The 19621-nt window shown below is 36.0% G+C and overlaps 1 protein-coding gene across 1 annotated transcript; it reads right to left on the reverse strand.

Moving 5' to 3' along the window:
- Positions 1-212: 212 nt before the first annotated feature.
- LOC110458145 lies at positions 213-1275 on the reverse strand. Its single transcript, XM_021509733.1, has one exon. The coding sequence runs from the start codon at positions 1273-1275 to the stop codon at positions 481-483; it is 795 nt and encodes a 264-aa protein (XP_021365408.1). The 3' UTR covers positions 213-480.
- Between the last annotated feature and the right edge of the window lie 18346 nt (positions 1276-19621).

Consider the following 19621-nt stretch of genomic DNA (forward strand, 5'->3'; position numbering starts at 1 on the left):
GTGAATCAACGCACACTGCCTGTTTTTGTGAATCAACCCACACTACCTGTCTTTGTGGCTTATTGATACCACTCACAACCACATATTCCGTTTTCAAAGACCACATCCACCCCGATCCTCCCTACGGAGGAGCGAGTAATCATGTAACAATACATATCATAAACCGGTCTTATCCGACACCCCGTTGGACAGACCATATTAGTCATTCTAGTCGGATAGGTCAAACACAGGTTTAGCTGTAATTAGGAAGTTGTACTTACGTCCCTGACACTCCTCGGCAAACGAAACATACGAAAACGAGGCAAGAATCTATGATTTCAAACTGTAAACAGTTACAAGTTGTTTCCGGTAACAGTTGGAACGGAAATACATACAGCTTACTTAAACCAATTCAGTGTGTGGCATTGGCTACAGGTAGTAGCCGAAGTGATAGACAAAATGTACGTCATATATACGTGATTGGTAGTACGATCGCGTCTTTCACGCCTGGACAGCTATCGCGGGGGGTAACCTTTTGTGAAGCTGTACAGGGGGCAGATCGTACGGCGCTTTAGTGAGTGACGGGTTACTGTCCATAACGTCCATAGACTTCTGGGCATTCTCCAAAAGAAAGGAGCGTGTGATGGCTTGCTTTTTAAGCGGAAGTAGTGGTTTCGTAGGCAAACGTTGTTTAAAAATGTCACCAGCGCGACTCGGTTCCGCTGTAGACGGGGCTCTCGTACTATTATCATCATTGTCGTCGCCCTTTTTGTTAAGCACATCTTCATCAAACAAATATCTAGACGTACGTTTTGGTGGACAAATGAGATCCAGTGAATTCTTGTTTCGTTGTATGATCCTGTTGTATCGTCGACGGTTTTCGCTGATTAGAGCCTTGGCTTTTCTCTCACGCACTTGATCCGGTTTCATGTACTCTACCATGTGTTTGACTTCATGCCGGAGCGCTGTGCCCGAGTAATCATCATCCAGTGCCTTTTGGTAGTCGACGGCGTGCGTCAGGTTGTGTTTCTCCACCACGAGCTTGTATGCCAGAGTGCGTTTTAAGCTGTCCATAATAACTTGACGCTCGCGTTCCCGGCGCCTTAGGTCAATTTCCGCGTGACGATCGAAAAACCTTAATTTGATTCCCTTAAGTCTGTTTTCAACATAATTGAAGGCACGGATCCGCTTCTTGCTCCCCTCAGTCATACGGTTGGTCGCCATAAACCGAGAGTTCTTATTAAAGGCACTATTGTCAGCCATCATCGACAACTTCCGGTTGTGTACTTGCGGCATTCTGGGAAAACACAAATGAAACATTCTTATCATTTTTAAGCAGTAATTACAAATATTTTAGGTACTGTCTGCTACAAATACAGCAAATATAATGGAATGTATTATACTTAATAGTGTTCAGTTGTCATACTTACCGAACAGCCATTGACGTAATAGCTGAAGAATGAAATAGTTTACAGTTTTCTGGTAAGTAAATAGTGTGAAGGAATTTATCAAATTCCTTCGACTTTTTTTATTATTTAACAAGTGCAAAATGTCTGGCTATATGTGTCTGATATAACGTTTACTGTATTTTATAGAAACTAGAATTTTAAAGTGACGAATTCTCCCCCATTCATCAATTGCCTTGGTCTGAGACCCACTTCCTGTGACGTTGGTGACTTGAAGATGGCCACACAGAGCGACAATGACGTCACACACCTGTGAGGTAGCGTCTTAAATCACCTCAAGTTCATATCCGTGCACCCCTGATAATTATCACGTTGTATCCAAAAATCAATTACGACTCCGAGAATTTCATACTCGGGATACATTTGAGAAAATTATTGAAATGTTTAAACCTAAGATACGTATCGGCAAAGGGTTGTACATTTAAATTAGACTTAACGACTTACGTCAGACCGCGAACCACTATTAAAGTCCCATCAATAACGTGATATAACGGTATCAGTCGTCACCTACAAACATCTGCTCGTGTAGGTGTGAACAAGAATTGTGAGCATTGATGTACCAAGATAAGTTTCCCACATAAAGTCATGGAGTTAAAGGTGAACGGAAGTACAATCCTATATACTGTACGGGGGAGAAAGGACGCTGGTTATACTAAACTCGGCCCGACCTTCATTTGCACTAATTTGCTTTTTAAGTGGGCAGTCAAAAAAGGTAATCAAAATAAAATAAAAAATACAGTTAAGATATTAAAGATTAAATTTCTATATTATGAGCAAACACGTAGAGACGCTAATTTCAAAAAGTCTAGCGTTTTTATTAATTACATGTACGACCAATATCGCACAGGGACCTGAGAATATTCTAAGGTCCCTGTGACATGTATTGCTAAAGATTGAGTGTTCTCATTGTTTTTTCTTGGATATGGTTTGATGCTGCTGTTTTTAGAGATATATTTAGTTGTAAGAAGTCTTATTTTACACATGTACATATCTCAATGAAATATCACCACCTAGATACGGTATTATGACTGGCCACTTTATTATTGCGGTACCAGGTTAATCAGCAGATACCAACGGAAAGAAGGAGCAGGGCAGAGAATAAAGAAAATATAGAGGCCTAGATTGTGCAATTTCGTATCTTTTGTTTTCTCACAAACGATACATGTATAACTTCACAAAATGCACATGACGACAACTAAAATTTCGCGTGTTAATTTTATGACGAACATAGATAGTAATTTAAACTACAACTTTTATCCTCGTCAAAAATCAGTTATTAGATTGAAAATGTGGTCAGTTTACGCATTGTGCACTCGCTAGCGATCTCAACGACGGTCATTGTATGCGGTCCGTGACACAGATTATCAAGCTCGCCTTGAACTTAACACACTTACACCATCCAGTCAAATTTACCAGTCTTTGATACTAAGTAATCCAGACACTGTGACATATGATTATCTGGTTACAATCGCTGCCATAGAACATTGGCTTTGTTCTATTGGAGATTGGAGACATTATTCCTAAAAAATGAAATCGAAGCCTTGCAAAAATTAAAAAGATCGGTTTTCATCTTTAGGTATGTCAGTATAAAGGACTTAATGCACGTACTTCGACTATATCAGCAACAGTTTACCCGCTAATTGACAGTTTTTCTAAAGGTTCATAAAATCGAATTAAACTTATTGTTGTCCTGCCGAGTAAATAATACATGTGGTTTAACGGGTACCTATAGCCCCAATGTACGGTTATACGATCTGACACCGAAGTCTATCAGGTTTATAAAGCGATACAAATTCGATATAGATTCCATAAATCATTCCAACACTTTTAGAATTATAATACATATGTATACGTAGATAAACTTCACGGTTTAGTGGTATAAAGATCCGGCATCGTTAATCACTTCTAGACGAAAACTAAACTAAATTATCGATTATATCATGATCCCGGACCCAATGCGCTGCTCTTCGGGCTGATCCCGGGGCCTGTATTGTGATCCCGATACTGTACTCTGATCCAACGTACGCACTCTAGTCCCGGGGACTTCCCTCTTATCCCGGGGCAAGCACTCTTATCCCGGGGCAAGCACTCTGATCATTGGGCCACACTCTGATCCCGGAATTGCACTCCGATCCCTTGACAAGAACTCGAGACTGGTAAAATGTACCACAGGTGATTGTCGTGATAATCCTACTATTATCTTAAATGGCGATAACATTCTTACTTCTAAATTCAACTAGATTTCGTCCAGTATGAAATCCCACCTTTCTATCGAAAAGTAAAGTCAAATATGCCATTGATTTCAATCACGAATCAATCTGAATCTGTTTAGAATTCATAAACTGAACTACATGTACACTTACTCTGCAGTTTGAAACGATCCAAATGTTTTTTTAGAGGAAACTTACTGCTAAACCACGTGGTTATGATGAAGAAAGTTACTACATGTAACGATCAGTGCGGTCCTAATAAGGAAAGTTACTGCTAAACCACGTGCTTCTTATGAGGAAGCTTTCTGTTTGTTCTGCTGAACCACGCAGTTCTGATGAGGAAGCTTTCTGATGAACCACGCGGGTCTGATGAGGAAGCTTTCTGTTTTTTCTGCTGAACCACGCGGCTCTGATGAGGAAGCTTTCTGATGAACCACGCGGTTCTGATGAGGAAGCTTTCTGATGAACCACACGGTTCTGATGAGGAAGCTTTCTGTTTGTTCTGCTGAACCACGCGGTTCTGATGAGGAAGCTTTCTGATGAACCACGCGGTTCTGATGAGGAAACCTGATGAACCACGCGGTTCTGATGAGGAAGCTTTCTGATGAACCACACGGTTCTGATGAGGAAGCTTTCTGCTGAATCACGCGGTTCTGACGAGGAAGCTTTCTGATGAACCACGCGGTTCTGATGAGGAAGCTTTCTGATGAACCATGCGGTTCTGATGAGAAAGCTTTCTGATTAACCACGCGGTTCTGATGAGGAAGCCTTCTGATGAACCACGCGGTTCTGATGAGGAAGCTTTCTGATGAACCACGCGGTTCTGATGAGGATCCTTTCTGATGAACCACGCGGTTCTGATGAATAAGCTTTCTGATGAACCACGCGGTTCTGATGAGGAAGCTTTCTGATGAACCCCGCGGTTCAGATGAGGAAGCTTTCTGATGAATCACGCGGTTCTGACAGGGAAGCTTTCTGATGAACCACGCAGTTCTGATGAGGAAGCTTTCTGATGAACCACACGGTTCTGATGAGGAAGCTTTCTGCTGAATCACGCGGTTCTGACGAGGAAGCTTTCTGATGAACCACGCGGTTCTGATGAGGAAGCTTTCTGATGAATCACGCGGTTCTGATGAGAAAGCCTTCTGATGAACCACGCGGTTCTGATGACGATCCTTTCTGCTGAACCACGCGGTTCTGATGAGTAGGCTTTCTGATGAACCACGCGGTTCTGATTAGGAAGCGTTTGGCTGAACGAAGCAGTTCTGATGAGGAAGCGTTTGGCTGAACCACGTGGTTATGATGGGGCAGCTTTCTTCTTAGGAATGGAGTGTGCTACTGAAATACGTAGTTTTTATATAGCGACTTACACACGAAGAAAGAGGATGATAAGGAAGCTAAAAAGGCTAAGTATTAAACTATGTTTAACTGTCTTTTAATACGAGATAGGTTAGCGTTTATAATACACGAATTATTGCTACTAAAACACATGTTCATGGCTGAAAGGTAGGAATAAAACATGTCTATCGGTCAATATGAAAGGAATTGTTTGGGGCAAAGGAATAGAAAGATCCAATTTTGTTTTATTCGTTGTAACTATTACTTTACCCTTACACATTTAAAGTTAACCCTGCCCAGATTAACGATAATCCCGTATAATGGTATTAAATCTAATAGGCTCCTTCATTGTCACATTACACGCCGGTAACTGTGTGGGTAATAGGGATTACAGGGATTACCAGCTAGACCGGTTATCTGTGTGACACCCCTGTATGTACATATACAGATTATATGTAATATCTCGGTAAGAAAACACATGACCTCAACACGACACAGATCTCCTAACCCGCGCGTCCACACAAGCACGACATGTATTACAGCACTGTAGTGTGTACATTGTATCAAAGTACTTATATCAATCCCATGTAAAATTTATGCCGTTGTTTTAAAAAATCGGTTATCAAAATGGTTAGAAATAAATGAATTACTAGCAGATGAACAGAACGGTTTTAGAAAGAACAGAAGTTGCTTAGACCACCAGTATCTATTATACTCTGTTTTGAATAACAGAAAGATCAAGAAAAAATCCACTATTGTATGTTTTGTTGATATGGAAAAAAATGTGATTGCGTGAACAGGGATCTTTTATGGGCTACGCTAGAACATTGTGGTATAGATGGTTGTTTTTTAAATGCTATCAAATCTTTATATTTTAACTATGAACGTAGAATTAGAATAAATCGTGTTTTAACCCCACCCATGGATATGAAGCAAGGTCTGAAACAAGGTTGTAATGCCTCGCCAACAACTTTTTTCTATGTACATAAATGATTTAGCAAAAGATATTAATGATTTGAAATGCGGTATAGATATTGAATCGTGTATTATCTCCATACTACTGTATGCTGATGACATTGCACTCATTGCCCCCGATAAAAATTCGAAGCAACGGATGCTAGATGTTTTAAATAAATGGTGTAAAAAGTGGAAGATCGAAATTAATCAAGACAAAACTAACATAGTCCATTTTAGAAATAATTCCATCCGTATTAACGATTATAAATTTTCATGTGGTTACATAACAGTAACTTTGAATAGCAAATATAAGTACTTAGGACTTTGGTTTGAGGAACATTTAGATTTGCATTTTGCTGTCAGAGAACTCTGTAAATCTGCTAGTAGAGCACTTACACCTTTATATATAAGATATTCACATGCCGGTGAAATGTCCTATGAAGTATTTAACAAGTTATATAAAACTTTAATTGAGCCGGTTCTTTTTTTATGGGTGTGGATTATGGGGTATAAATAAATACCGACAGGTTTCTGTCATACTACACAAGGCAAGTAGATATTTTCTAGGAGCCTACCGTTGAGCAAGTAACTTAGCACTCAGAGGTGATATGGGATGGCACTCTTGCAATGTAAGTCAAGTTTTAGAAACGACACGTTTATTTTCAAGAATAAAGTAGTATGATGATAAAAGACTCATGAAAAAGGTGCATCTATGGTCCGTTAGTCTGAAAAAATCTTAGGATTCTAGAATTTTGAAAATGATTGATGAGAAAAATTTGAATGAAATTGTAAACTCAACATTTTCTGTTAAACACAAGATTAGAAGAGTGAAAGAAAAAGCTTCTTATTTCAGATGCTGATGAATGGTACGAGTCTATATGGAATGATAGTGGATATATAAATGGTAACAAGTTGAGAACTTACAGAACTTTTAAAACAAATTTAATACCGGGTTCATATGTCAAGCTTGCTAGACAAAAAAGCAAACGAAGAATACTTTTTAATTTTAGAAGTGGCTCTCTACCTCTAGCAGTGTAATTAAGGGTCATAGAACAATGTCAGTGGAAATATGCTAATAAAGCAAAGTGTGAAATTTGACAGGGTTAACACTATATACTGCCGTTTTAATAAAAAAGAACAATGACATAATTATGTTTAAATATGGTTCCCACAGCAGCGCTATTTTTTTCTTTTTTTTCTTTCTGAAATAGTGTTGTGATTGCAAATAACAATGATAATGTTATTCGAGAATAAGTATAAAAATGACATCGAAGATTGACATACAGGAAATGGATAAAAAATAAATGTATATGTACTTTGAGACGAAATGTTTTAACCATTATTAGAACTGAACGTAAACAAATAGAACAATCGCGGTACTGGAACGGCGTCATCGCTCAAAGCATGTTTCAGGGAAAGTCACTATTTTCGTTAAATGCAATGTAAGGACTGTATGTGGTACACGTGCTAACTATTTTGCATTTGAGTTGAGAGAAATTAAATTAATCCCCACATTGGGAGTAAAACAGTAAATCTCCACTCTCTGGGTAATACTCTTAAATGTCAGTTCCCCGACAAAGCCTTAAGAATCTTACAGTAATCACAGTAATGTACAATTATATTGAAATCACAGTTATATAAAATTGTCATATAATCACAGTAATGTACAATTATATTGAAATCACAGTTATATAAAATTGTCATATAATCACAGTAATGTACAATTGTCAGGTGATCACATGTACAGTTATAATGAAATTGCCGTGTATTCACAGGATATAGTAAACATGGTATCGCGTCACAGTTTTGAGAATTCTACTACTCTAACATATTTGCAGTTCTGTAACTTGTATTACAGCTTATTTAGAGACAATTGTTACTGTAATCAGTATACTAAATAATATGGTTAGAGATAACAGGGAATGTAACCAGTAGATAACTTGATTAGAGTTTATAGATACTGTACTGTAAAGCTGTTATCAGTATATACTAGCTTGATAAGAGTTTAAAGGTCACTGTTATCAGTATATACTAGCTTGATTAGAGTTTAAAGGTCACTGTTATCAGTATATACTAGCTTGATTAGAGTTTGAAATTACTAATGAATAATTGTTTCAGTATGCTAATTCGGTTAGAATTTAAATTTAATTGTAATCAGAATATTAACTTGGTTTGAGATTATAATTACTGTAATCAAAATACTTACTTGGTTTGAGATTATAATTACTGTAATCAATATACTTACTTGGTTTGAGATTATAGTTACTGTAATAAATATACTTACTTGGTTAGAGGTTATAGTTACTGTAATCAGTATACTAACTTGGTAAGAGGTTTTAGTTAATGTAATGAGTATACTAACTTGGTTAGGGGTTATAGTTAATGTAATCTGTATACGAACTTGGTTAGAGGTTATAGTTAATGTAATCAGTATACTTACTTGGTTAGAGGTTATAGTTAATGTAATCTGTATACTAACTTGGTTAGAGGTTATAGTTACTGTAATCAGTATACTTACTTGGTTAGAGGTTATAGTTACTGTAATCAGTATACTTAATTGGTTAGAGGTTATAATTACTGTAATCAGTATACTTACTTGGTTAGCGGTTATAGGTATTGTAATCAGTATACTTACTTGGTTAGCGGTTATAGTTACTGTAATCAGTGTACTTACTTGGTTATATGTACTGTAATCAGTATACTAATTTGGTTAGAGGTTAAACTTATTGTAACCAATATAATATACCAACTTGGTTAGCGTTTAAAGGTTATTGTAATCCGTTTACCAACAAGGTTAGATATTTTAATTAAAGTAATCTATATACTAACATGGTTAAAGTTGACAGGTTATTAATATCAGTATACTACCTTAGTTAGGTAATGTAATCAGATATTATAGATTAGATATTATAATAACTGTTATCAGTAATACTAACTTTTGTACAGACCCGTACACGTTCGCTGTTCCACTTTCAGCGTACCGTTTGCGTATCATTTCCGTACTGTTTGGGTAGCACTTGCGTAGCACTTGCGTATCACTTGCGTAGCATTTCCGTAGTACTTCCGTACCATTACCGTAGCATTTCCGTAGCACTTGCGTAGTGTTTCCGTAGCACTTCCGTATCGTTTCCGTAGCACTTGCGTCTACATCTTTCCATTTAAAAAGCATTTGTGAAACGTTCGGTCGAAAATTTTACGGAATATATATTTGTCGAAACGAATTGTAAAAAAAAATCATTATAAACGGCATAACGTGAAAATTATTACAACTATCATAATAGACTGAAGGAAAAAAAACCCACAAAAATGACGGTTTACATATACATGGACGTAACAGCCCTCCTCCCATGGGCCTACTGTGTGTTCCCCACACCAGCAGCTAGGCCTTAGGGGTAATTTAAATAACAGGCATACAGCTGGCCATGTGGTAATGACCTGTCTCATAAACAACTTTAGTGTCCGTTATAAAGGTTGTTAGGGCAACATGAACACCCGCTGACCGATACATTTCTTTCAATATGATATCTATATACCTGAGAAACTAGGCAGTGATAATGCATTGACCATTCACCTGTGGTCACTTTGGATTCTGATGTGCTGTACCTGATCAAGTTCACATTCTGTGATTTCAAGGCAATTAAGTACATGTCAATTAATCCAGTTCATTGTCTATCCATCACGTACAGCTGTATACAGGTAAATCAGTTCAAGGTAAAAACCTACAGGTAAGATACTTTGGCTGTCCCTCGATCAGGAAATGACAGCCCCAGGCACAATTTCATTTCACAACAGTGCCTTAACCAAGGTTAACTAATATTTAACTTGGAATTCCTAATTTAATAAAAAAAAATGTCACTTATTAGGATATTTAACTTCTCACGTAGAAGATTTGTTTTAAACTAATCTATTTTTTTTAAATAATCTATCATGAGTTCTGTTATCAGAGAGCAAGGTTGAATACTAACCCTAATACGTAACAAACATTTCATATCAGATTATTGAAAATGATGATATTTTTCAGTAATCATTAAAAATAATCATTATGAAGATAACTTTATTGTCATCATGTGACTGAGTTCCTGAGAAAATAGAGTGTGATTCCTTGATGTCTAGCAGAGATGTATATATTACAATACGTCTCTGTCTATAGTAAGTTTGTTAACGGAGTGCCCTCTCTGTGTGTGGTAATTATAAAGGTGTCAAAAATCAGTCAAGCGGTTCCGGGCTAGTGTACCTATGAACTTACATGGTTCAATGAAAACGATAATTGACCTTTTACAGCTGACCAATTAGTACCACTTAGCGCCTTTAGCAAGTTACACAGTGGACAGTATATATCAGAGGCTGGGAATAACCTGGCCTAGGGTAAATTTGGAAATATTATATTAACGACAACAAGACTTATTAAAGAAAGAAAGAAAGGTTTATTGATACTTTTAGAGAAGAATGTTTAGAAAAAATAGAATATTCTCAAAAGATTTTTTTATAGATATATTTACGATCATTTTGATCTACAAAACGACCTGCGTAAACACATACAAAAAGAATATCTGAAAGAAATAAAAAAAAAAAAAATCTCCTCATAACTTAAAATTAGAAACAGGCGATATCAAAACATTGAATCGTCGAGTGTGTATGATGTTGAAGACAATGTCATTCTGATTTGTGAGCAATTGAAAACTTATTATATTAAAAAGCCAAGCATATTTAAATTGAAAGGATTATTGAGTGTGAAAAATACAAAAGAAATTAGGGAAATATATAAAATTGCAAATTCGAGAGGAACCTAATTATCAAATATAGGTATAGTTTCACTTGTAATTGTGTTGTGAGTGTGTGTAATGTTGTGTAATGTTATTTTGTATTTTGCACAGTTAATATCACAAATTTTGTTACTTTGTAACTGGTGAGTCGAACAACTCAAAGTAATAAAGAACTTGCACTTGAACCAGGTGATGAGGCAAAATATGAAATATTGTAGCACTTACATGTATTGAGCACAGACAAACAAAATGTTATGTGGTTTTGCTACTCATCTATTGTGGTGTTGTCTGTAAAAAGTCTGACAACGGTCAGAGACGTATACTTTAAGCAAACATTTTCACTTGATTTTGTGTGCGCTACCATTCCCCATCGCCATTTTCACGAAAAATTACTTAATTATGGAGGCTCGTCAATTTGAAATTTCAGGAAAATGTCAGCCTCTTCCCTCAACGCCATAACGTTTTCATGTGGAACGAGAGACAAGAGATTGTGAGCATCCTCACATAGATATGCATATATCCCCCCCCCCCCCCCCCCAAGTGATTTTTTTTTTATAAATGAGTGATAAATGTATCTATTAAATAAACCCCTCCCCCTACCCACACCCATTTACTTTGCTCTACTCTACCATGACTAATTGCTCCTGGAACCTGATTAGGAAGCTATCGCCCTAAGCCCACACCCTCCTTGATCCACAATGTTTGATGTACAAACGGAGAAATACATATTGTAGATATATTGAAGTTTGACTTGATCTCAGTCCCTATGTTATCTGACATCAGACCCCTATACCCTCTGTAGTACACACCCATGGCAGACAGTCATAGTTTCTCCTGTACCAGGATTCAGACAGGTAAGATTTACCTGTAGAAAAGTCAGTATAAATACCTAAACTTTTATGATCGATAAAGAAAACCAATATTCTTATTAATACTAGAGGTACATATCATGAATGTAAAAATTACATACATTTAGTACATATTATTTTTCTTATTCATAATAGTTTCCTACATGCACGAGCTTGCCTTTCAAACTGAAAAAAAATATAATAACTCCCGTAACAATATACACGTACAATGTATACTTAAACAAGAATCAACTACATTTTCATAATAAAATAAAAGATGTATAACAAAAAAACTTGATTATCTGTGAATGAAGTTTAATTAATAGACATGGTATAACATGTTTACATTTCAAATCTCCGATGCATGTGTTTGCATGTACTAATAATTAAGCATGTTATCGGCCTCCAAATCCTACGAAAAATCTAAAAGTGTATGGAAGTATTAAATTAAAGACGATATAAAAAATAGCAATAGAGGTACTGGATCCTTAACACAGTAGTCTGAAATTATACCATTTTTTATCATTATTATTAGGCTTATTCATTATTACGTTTCTCGTTAAAAAAAACGTAACAAGTTTACTTACTGTCAATATTAATTAGTCTTTTGTTCGGTAAGCAGGTGGAAATACTTCTGACCATAACTGATTATTATCTGTGTGTCGCGTTGATCTGTTAGCGTACATCAGGTCTTTGTGATGGATATATTACATGTACCAATATTTGATCGACCTTTATCTTTATAAATCACGAGACATTCCTGTTTGTTTCACACTCGTCCATTATGCAAACGAAATGGCAAAATTTAAATCATTCTTATGTGCCTCGATCCTCGTAGCCTACAGTGTGCTGACGTTTTTTCCTATGCGGGTATGTTCGTTTCGTTTTAGATATTTTATGTGGTTCCGCTTTTTATGTAAACCCGTTCTTGTCACCCGTTTTTAAGCGTCATCCGTAGCACTTCCGTACTGTTTGCGTAACACTTGTCTTCCGTACCGTTTGCGTAGCACTTGCGTACCATTTCCGTACCGTTTGCGTAGCTCTTGCGTACCATTTGCGTAGCACTTCCGTACCGTTTGCGTAGCACTTCCGTACCGTTTGCGTCAAAGATGGAACAGCGAAAGTGTACGGGTCTGCAGCTTACAGATTATTGTAATCAGTATAGCCACAATGTAAGATAGTATAGTTTCTGTATTCAGTTAATTAACTTGGTTAGCTATTATAGTTACTGTATTCAGTTAATTAACTTGGTTATATATTATAGTTACATTGTAATTTAATCAGTATGCTAACTTGGTTAGATATTATAGTTACTGTAATCAGTTTATCAACTTGGTTAGATATCATAGCTAATTTAATCAGTATGCTGACTTGGTAAGATATTATAATTAATTTAATCAGTATTCTAAATTTGTTATAGCCCAAGATTAATTGTTATCAGTATACCACCGTGGTGAAACCTAGTTATTGTAGCATCATTCTGTTATAAGTATCCCAATCCATTAGAGAGTATAGCCATACCCACTTGGTTAGGGATACTAGTTGCTGTAATCAATATACTAGCTTAGCAAGGAGTGATTGGGTTATTGTCATCAATGTAATATGTATACTAACTTGAGCTGTAGCTTCTGTAAGTCCGTGTATATGTTGATGATCCGTCCACTGACCGCTGTCCACCACTCAACTGACAACTCGGACCGATGGATCCTCTGGCCCCTACAAGTCAGTATACAAGGTTAGGTTGCTAGCCGCATCCCTGTCATGGTATAGTAGTAGATGCCAGTATCCGGAAGCCGTGACCTGCTCGGGTCTACCAACTGTAAACACCCAAGTGTCAATACATATACCTTAGGTACACAATGACCAAATACTGGTATTTGTTTCCTTAAGGACATTAAACGGTGATTGAGTGTTACCTACTACAGAACCCGTGGTCGGCGCCCTGTTGTGATTAAGGTGTAGGTCGTAATCCCAATTACAAACACGACCTAGTAATCCATACATCCGATTATACAACTCAACTGTTTATCAAATACCGCTTTATATAACAGATTTTAAAATTGGAAGTCGCCTTCATTGAAAATAGTCAAATGTTTTGTATTCGCCGAGGAATGTTGAGTGCACGGATCATTATGGATATTTTCCAAATATACCGAATTAAAACTCGTATTTGGGTCAGCTATATATCGACAGTAACATCACCCGAGCGTGACGTGGACCTGCTTCTCACATAATTAAATTTTATTTATTGAAAACACACGGAATTAATGTTCATATCATATTCCTGTCGGTTCTGTCAGCGCGAGAAAACAAACTTATACCAACTGAATTAATTTAAACATATTGTGACACGTTAATACCGAGTTGTTTCAGTCAAACATAACAAAAACCGTATCTCCTAATAATTTGAAATTTGAATAATTTGAAGATTCATCTACATAAACGACGTCTGTTAAACGTCATATATATTCTGAGAAAAACAGCTATCGAACCCCCTCATAATCACCCTACCTTAAATTGTAAATAATTAAGAGAATATAAGAGACACGTCTTATGACATGTAACAAGAGAATTAGGATCATCCATTGGTCAGTTACCATTAATCGTTACGTTTGGTTGAATGATGCACACCTTGTGGTGTGCAAATAGGGAATGTCCAATATAATTGACCCCGGGTGTAACGATCTCGCGACCGCAGTGACACGCCCCCTCAACTTCCGGTAAGCCGATACAATGTATATATATACCATTTACAGTATCAATATGTTTACCGATAACCTCGCGTTAAGGACATGATATCAATGACTCTCGACGAACCTCCCCGAATGTCGCCGTGTATGTCGGTACTGGGGAATCGGGCACAAAGATATATCAATCGATTAGTCATACCAATGTTGGTGACAAAGACTTTCTATGAAGTTAATGAACTATTTACTGTCCTTGGAGTACATTGCCTGTTTATAATGGACCGGGGCTGTACAGAGTTAATGAATATTATGTAGGATTTCCGTTTATAATAATATTATTCCATTTAAATGTCATATTATATTGATTAGTCTAAACGTACAGGTAAAATTACAGGTATGACCCTGATCATGATCTGTTAATACCGAATACCCAAAGTAAATGCTCTGCCGAATTCAATAACACCTATTTCCATCTTACTTAAGTCATAACTAACGCTTCAGGACGAAAACTGTTTAGCTTAATTTATCTCGTTTGTACATGTAGTAATATATATATATATATATATGTACCAACAAATGCTTGCCTGCGTTAAACAAGGCAGTGCTTTGTACGACAAAGAAGACCACAATCACGCTAAACATTTAACCCTCAAAGTGGAGAAAGATTACATTTGTCTCATTGTAATTCCAATGTGATACATTTGTTTCCAGACTCATGTTTACGTTTGGGTTTGTAATTTATTATGTCATCTTCTGCAAATAAACCATAAACGAGATAACAGCGCACTTGTTGGCTTTCTGGACATTTTTGTCAACTGGAAGTCGTTTATAAATAGCAATTACCCTACAGCATGGGACAATATACTAGACGTAGCTCTACATTTAACTATAACGCCGAAACAGGTTGGAACGCTGTATTGTGTATCCGTCAGGGTTATAAACATTGTTATTTCTTCGAAAAGTTAAATTTACAATGATGATTAGAGGGACGACATAACGATGATTTAATTAATTGCAGATTATTGGAGCCACAAAACGTTGATTAACAGGGCACAAGATCATTTGTCTCGTTATTTCTAGAAAGAAGTTGGTCGCTAAACAGTGACTTACTTTATCTGTTAATGCATTAACTTTTGTTCGTTATTTCGTTATTTTGCTGAAAAAGACGAATGATATGCTGGATGAAAAGACGTCGATAACTGTTATTTCGTTGCGAAATATCGAAATCACGAAATGACATATATAACAGCCACCTTGTTTCCTCTGTACATAAAGCTTATAAAGCTACCAGGGTATTTATCTCAGTTGACTTTTGGATGTGACGTTAAGGATATAAGCTTGTGTTGTAAACTTGCTACTATTTAAAGACCCATCAATATGCTCAAACCTCGGCATTTTTAGTTCAGGATACGCCTAAAGTTACGCCCACGCAATTCACACATCCCTAAATCCCACCCGTATCACTATTTGACAGATTTAGATTATCTTTTCTGGCGGATCTGAACCCCGATTTAAATGTTACTGTCACTGAGACTGTTTTTGACTACGTTATACAGGTCAAGTAGACCTTATTGTACTCAGAAATACACAAAGTTAATGTTTTATGTAGAGCGCTGATAGAACGTCTGTTATGTACATAGTACAGTGGGGAAAAGACGAGTGAAATGGGTTAGTATCTGAGGTGGTCATAGAGAATTGGAAAAAATATTTTGAAAGAAAGAAATCGAGAGGTAGCTGTAGATTTAATACAGGGAGAATATTTGAAAGTCGGCATAGACCTTGATTTCAATTGAAACCATCTAAAATATTTTCTTTCTTTCTTTAATGATAGTCAACATCGACTTTGGGCCATAGCAAATATCACTCGTATAGAATATGGTTTCTTTCTTTATTTTTAGTAACAGCGACCTTTTCCTTGGCTTATACATGTACACTCAAAGCAATGTATGGGGAAACCAAGAAAATGTTACAAATGTAACGGAAAAGTGATTTAACAGACCAATGGATGGGGAAACCAAGAAAATGGTACAACTTGATTCAGGCAACTGTTAAGAGAAATCGTATATTATGAAATATAAGCTGTATCAAAGTCTTGCTATAAACGTTTTGTTACTGTATAATGCGATTGAGATCTATGTCTTTTACTTCACAATGAGTTATAATCTCATTTCATTATATAATATATAGTACTCGTTCTACCTTCATGTTGAGGTTGTATGATTGACTTTGAAGTTTTGTTATTTCCTAGAAATTTGGTTAGATTAAGGCTTTATTTGTATTATTTCATAAACAACTAAATTATGCAACTAAATTATGCTTTATAAGAGTCCGCTAAGTTATCTTAGGAAAACCTTAAAGTTTTCCCAAACTGATGACAATTTCATAATTTGTAAATATTATGTATGGAATTGAATCTATTGCATATGTTCTCGGCCATTGTACAAGATATTTGTAAAGTATTTATATGTATGTGTATTTCTGTACGCCTATATGCAATGTGCATTTGGTAATAAATTGAATTGAATTGAATAAGCATAGGCCGTGATCACTTTTAGCTCACATGGAAGGAAATGATATCTTGGATAATTATAGATGTTCAATGATTTTTATGATAGTTATAAGATACTTATAACATCTAGGAATTTTGATTAATTAACTGATTAATTAGCTGTTAAACACCACACTCTTAGTCACACATTACATTCTTACATTTTGTATTTATTTAATAAATAGTTATATTAATATTTTTAAAGTTCCAGAAAATGAAATAACACATTTCATATTATCATCTTATCAGCAGCACAAGGACTACAAAATGGATATATTTAATACTGAATATATATATTTATATATATGATTAATATTTAAATAATTTCAACATTTATCATAACACATCTGAAAAAACTTATATAATATGTTTTTAATTAAATATGATAAAACACCACCTTAGATAGAAGGGTTAACCACAGGTAACAACACATGTAAAAACAGGTAAAAACACAGGTAAATACTGCCCACACTACTTAGAAACAGACTATAATCCTTCTAACAACATTATTCCCCCATGTTATTTTAAAAAGTGGGGGAAACGAGAACCGATTAGCACGTGTTCAATTGTGACGTCATTAAAATGTGTCACCTGTAATTTTGACGTCATCAAAGGAGAAATCGATATTCATATCCCACGTGTGTTTTTGTCTAACCTACTGTGAGTGTCGGTAGAGCTGTGACTGAAATAATAGGATGGAAGAAAAATAACCATCCCCTAAGGGTGTAACAGAGAAACCTCCAACCCTCGGGGTGAGTTTTATTGTTGTCTAACCCTCGGCTTCTATACTTGTAATAACGACACTTTAGTCAAAATAAGGGGAAAACATATTCCGGCCTATTTTTATACAAGTCCAAACCAACATAAAATGAAAGGAATGTTCACAATTTTTAATATGAAATTGTTAAAAAGTGTAAGCTTATTTGTTCAAAAATTAACAAAAGTACTCTTGTGTCTCTATTGTATAAGTTTTTCTTTTGTTTGCTAGTGACATTTTATATAAGTTGGACACTGAATTATTTGTATGTAACTACACGTATATATATTATTATGTACCATGCTATGATATAGAATGTTCTGCCTGTCATTCACTTAAACTATGTAATACAGTGTATATACATGACCTCTTATTACACATATTATGTGTGTCTGAGTGAAATAAAAAAAAAAAAGAAAATGGTACAAATGTAACGGCAAAGTGATTTAACAGAGCAATGTATGGGGAAACCAAGAAAATGGTACAAATGTAACGGAAAAGTGATTTAACAGACCAATGGATGGGGAAACCAAGAAAATGGTACAAATGTAACGGCAAAGTGATTTAACAGAGCAATGGATGGGGAAACCAAGGAAATGGTACAAATGTAAAGGCAAAGTGATTTAACAGAGCAATGGATGGGGAAACCAAGAAAATGGTACAAATGTAACGGCAAAGTAATTTAACAGAGCAATGTATGGGGAAACCAAGAAAATGGTACAAATGTAACGGCAAAGTGATTTAACAGAGCAATGGATTGGGAAACCAAGAAAATGGTACAAATGTAACGGCAATGTGATTTAACAAAGCAATGGATGGGGAAACCAAGAAAAGGGTACAAATGTAACGGCAAAGTGATTTAACAGAGCAATGGATCGGGAAACCAAGAAAATGGTACAAATGTAACGGCAAAGGGATTTAACAGAGCAATGGATGGGGAAACCAAGAAAATGGTACAAATGTAACGGCAAAGGGATTTAACAGAGCAATGGATGGGGAAACCAAGAAAATGGAACAAATGTAACGGCAAAGAGATTTAACAGAGCAATGGATGGGGAAACCAAGAAAATGGTACAAATGTAACGGCAATGTGATTTAACAAAGCAATGACAAAGAATATTGTGTTGATGTATGTACACTTTCACTGCACTTAAGTTTTGATCCATAAAAATTGGTTCCGTATTCACGAGACCATTCTAATTCTCTAACTCAGATCCTGTGCTCAAGCCTAAAGATTTATTTCAGTGATAGATAGATAAAACAACATCACATTTTGATTTGGAAGTATTTTGGAGAGACTTCAATTCGGATGCTGTTTAAATGATAACACTTGACCGACCGTGTCACACGATTAAAGCGAGTTACAAGAAAGTTGGCATCACCACAGAATTATTCCATGAACATGGGAACGCTTTTATAAATAGGAGCCCAGACTGGTAACTGGTATTGACACCAGAATGACGACACTAGTACTGGCGTACCTTGATCAGTCATGCCCTACATATACATGTATATGTGACCATTTCATAAAACACTTCAGCTAGTTTGATATTGGTCGATTTTAATCAATTCTGAATATTCGTAAAAGAATGTGGTTGTTAAACCGAAGTACCCGTTACGGTACTTCATCGCGGATGAACACACCCAGTTATGTCAAAAGAAAAGCCCTTGTGGGTCAGTAAAAAAATAGATGTTAAATGTGAACCATGAATTATCCTCCGCCATCTTGTATATTGTACTTTATTATGAATCATGTGTGATGTAACTGTATAACCTATATGCTGTATTGCATTTGGTAAATACAAAATTTGAAAAACTTGTTGAAACACAAAATCAAAAGGCGCCAGTTTTCAAACTGCCACGTTCCATAGCCCGGAATGTTAACCAGCCAAAACGACGGAAAGTCTTTATGATTTATGATTATGTCTTATCATTATTTCTACCGAAATTGTAGGAACTGGTAGTTGATAAACTGGTTACACCTTAGTACAACATGATCACTAATAACGTGTACACACCAATGGAAACGGCAACTACCTAACAACAGAGGAACCGACAATAACCGGAA

This window comes from Mizuhopecten yessoensis, unplaced genomic scaffold (assembly GCF_002113885.1).
Source record: "Mizuhopecten yessoensis strain PY_sf001 unplaced genomic scaffold, ASM211388v2 scaffold9465, whole genome shotgun sequence".
Classification (NCBI taxonomy): Eukaryota; Metazoa; Mollusca; class Bivalvia; order Pectinida; family Pectinidae; genus Mizuhopecten; species Mizuhopecten yessoensis.

Bases quoted from the DNA above. Each gene is read 5' to 3' on its own strand.
- LOC110458145 (XM_021509733.1), bottom strand. From the start codon at position 1,275: ATGCCGCAAGTACACAACCGGAAGTTGTCGATGATGGCTGACAATAGT.